We start from the raw sequence: 2024 nt of genomic DNA on the forward strand, positions 1-2024 counted from the left end.
TTTCCATTTTACGTCACATCTGCTCTACCCACACCAGCAAAGATGGTGCTTTGGAGCGCAGCGGTTTTGCCCCAAATTCCCTGCACCAGCTCTCCAAGCCTCGGTTCGCATGAGAGCATGGCCACGGTTTTGCTCTCCATGCAGGCTCGAGCAGCAGCCCCCAGCCTCCTGTGCAGATGCTTTGCAGGTGGGGGGATGCAGGAGGATGTCACCAGCAAGCAAGGATCCAGCGGTGCTGTGGCTCCCAGGGGATGCACTCACCCAGTCCAGTGGTCGCCGGGATGACCCAGTCGCCAGGTTTCAGAGCCGCCACACGCCGCCCAACCTCCAGCACTTCCCCAACACCTTCGTTCCCCGCCACGGCTGGCAGCGGGGAGAGTGTGGCATAGGTTCCTGCCGGGAAGCTGGAGGTGAGCTGCAGCCCTCAGACCTCCCCAGCCCAGGAGCTGCCTCCAAACCCTCCAAGACATCCTGCCAGGAGCACCAGGCAAGAATTAATACGTCAAAAAAATGCAACCAGTGTGTTACCTTGGATCATATTGATGTCAGCGGGATTGATGGGGGCTGCCAACATCTTGACATGGACATCAGAGTCCCCCAGCTTGGCCACCTCGAGGTCCTTTAGTCTGAACAGGAAGACAGGAGGGACAATGGCATTAATACAGGCTTGGCTGATGTCTTCTGCACCTTGGTTTAAGCAGGAAAGAGATGTCTGTATCACTTCCACACACATCAGACTTCAAACAAACAGCACTGTACTCCCCATCTCACCGAGGCTTTGGTGGGTTTTGCTCAAAACCATGAGGTTTTGGGAAGGTTTTGAATTACGAAGCCAGGTGTGCCTAACATCTGGATGGAGGCAGCAGTGGCTGCTGCACAAAACACCCGCCAGACGAGCAGGATGAGGTTATCTCCTCACAAACCCGCTGCAATCTGAGCTGTGAGGCTTCACTGGGAAAACACCACGACCCCATCCTGTTTAAGGCTTAAAAAAAATTAAAAATAAAATAAAAGTCAGCATTACAAGCTGCAGGGACCCACTTGGAAGCAATGCTGATGATGGGCACCCACGCCTCCTGCTCCCCGGCCCCTGGCAACGCCTGTACATGTTTTTCTGTCTTGTTAGGCAGCAGATTAAACCATTTTGGGTTTTGCCACCCTCTGCACTGATTGACTGATTGAAATCCTTTCCTTTTCTTCAATGAGGTTAAATATCGAGGTTAAACCAGGAAGCACCTCCACACAACACCCGCCCTGTGCCAGCACCCTGGTCATGAACCCGCCACTCAGATTCCCATCGCGTTAAATAACCAGATTTCTATCAGACAGACAAGCTTCTGGTGGAGGCACCAGTGCACAGTTAAACAATTGAAAGTAAAAGCAACCAACATCCTCCAAAAACTCCCGGGGGGCCAGTGTCTGGATGCCCCCGGATGACGCATCGGCACCTCCCGCACTTCTGGGGTGACCTGGGCCGGTTCAAGTGGGACAGAGAGTCCTCGAGGTCTCCTCCCTTGAGAAGGAGCCATAAAATCCTCCAAAATGGGACTTGCCCCTTGGAGTGTGGGCTGTTTTAGGAGGAAATCACAAGTGCCAGTCGCTGTCCCTTAAAAATGCTTGTGATGCCAGTGGTCCCTTAACTGGGACCTCAAAGACAAACCCCACCAAGGGGACGGAACTGAGGACGAAGCCAGTGCGGAGCGATGCCAAGGGCTCAGATGGCCCCACTATACACCAAATTAAACAAAAACGGTCTTCCCGGGAAAAATTCGTGGGTTTAAGGCAAACTGAAGGAGCAGCAGCAGGAGGCTGGGGGACGGGGAAACCTCGCCCCGCCCCCCGCAGCATGCGGCTGCGAGACCAAGGAGGGATGTGGGAAATGGGGGCACCCCCAGGGTGTGCTCAGAAGCCTCTGAGCACCCTTGGCACTGTCGCGAGGGTCCTGTACCCCATCCCCAACCCCCTCCTGGGGGGCATCTGCCTTCCCCCCCGTGTACCCCCAGCTTTGCCCTCAGCCCGTCCCC

At 55.1% G+C, this 2024-nt stretch overlaps 1 protein-coding gene across 1 annotated transcript in view; it reads right to left on the reverse strand.

The window, feature by feature from the left end:
- Positions 1–637, reverse strand: part of MECR (mitochondrial trans-2-enoyl-CoA reductase) — a 4392-nt gene extending 3755 nt beyond the window's left edge. Inside the window, exons 1-2 of the mRNA XM_010133058.1 lie at positions 529–637; positions 262–393 (exon numbers count right to left, since the gene is read on the reverse strand). Of these exons, the coding sequence (XP_010131360.1) occupies positions 262–393; positions 529–574 (178 nt within the window). The 5' untranslated portion in view covers positions 575–637. The remainder of the gene's footprint in view (positions 1–261; positions 394–528) is intronic.
- Between the last annotated feature and the right edge of the window lie 1387 nt (positions 638–2024).

The sequence above is a fragment of the Buceros rhinoceros genome, unplaced genomic scaffold, assembly GCF_000710305.1.
Source record: "Buceros rhinoceros silvestris isolate BGI_N320 unplaced genomic scaffold, ASM71030v1 scaffold32433, whole genome shotgun sequence".
NCBI lineage: Eukaryota > Metazoa > Chordata > Aves > Bucerotiformes > Bucerotidae > Buceros > Buceros rhinoceros.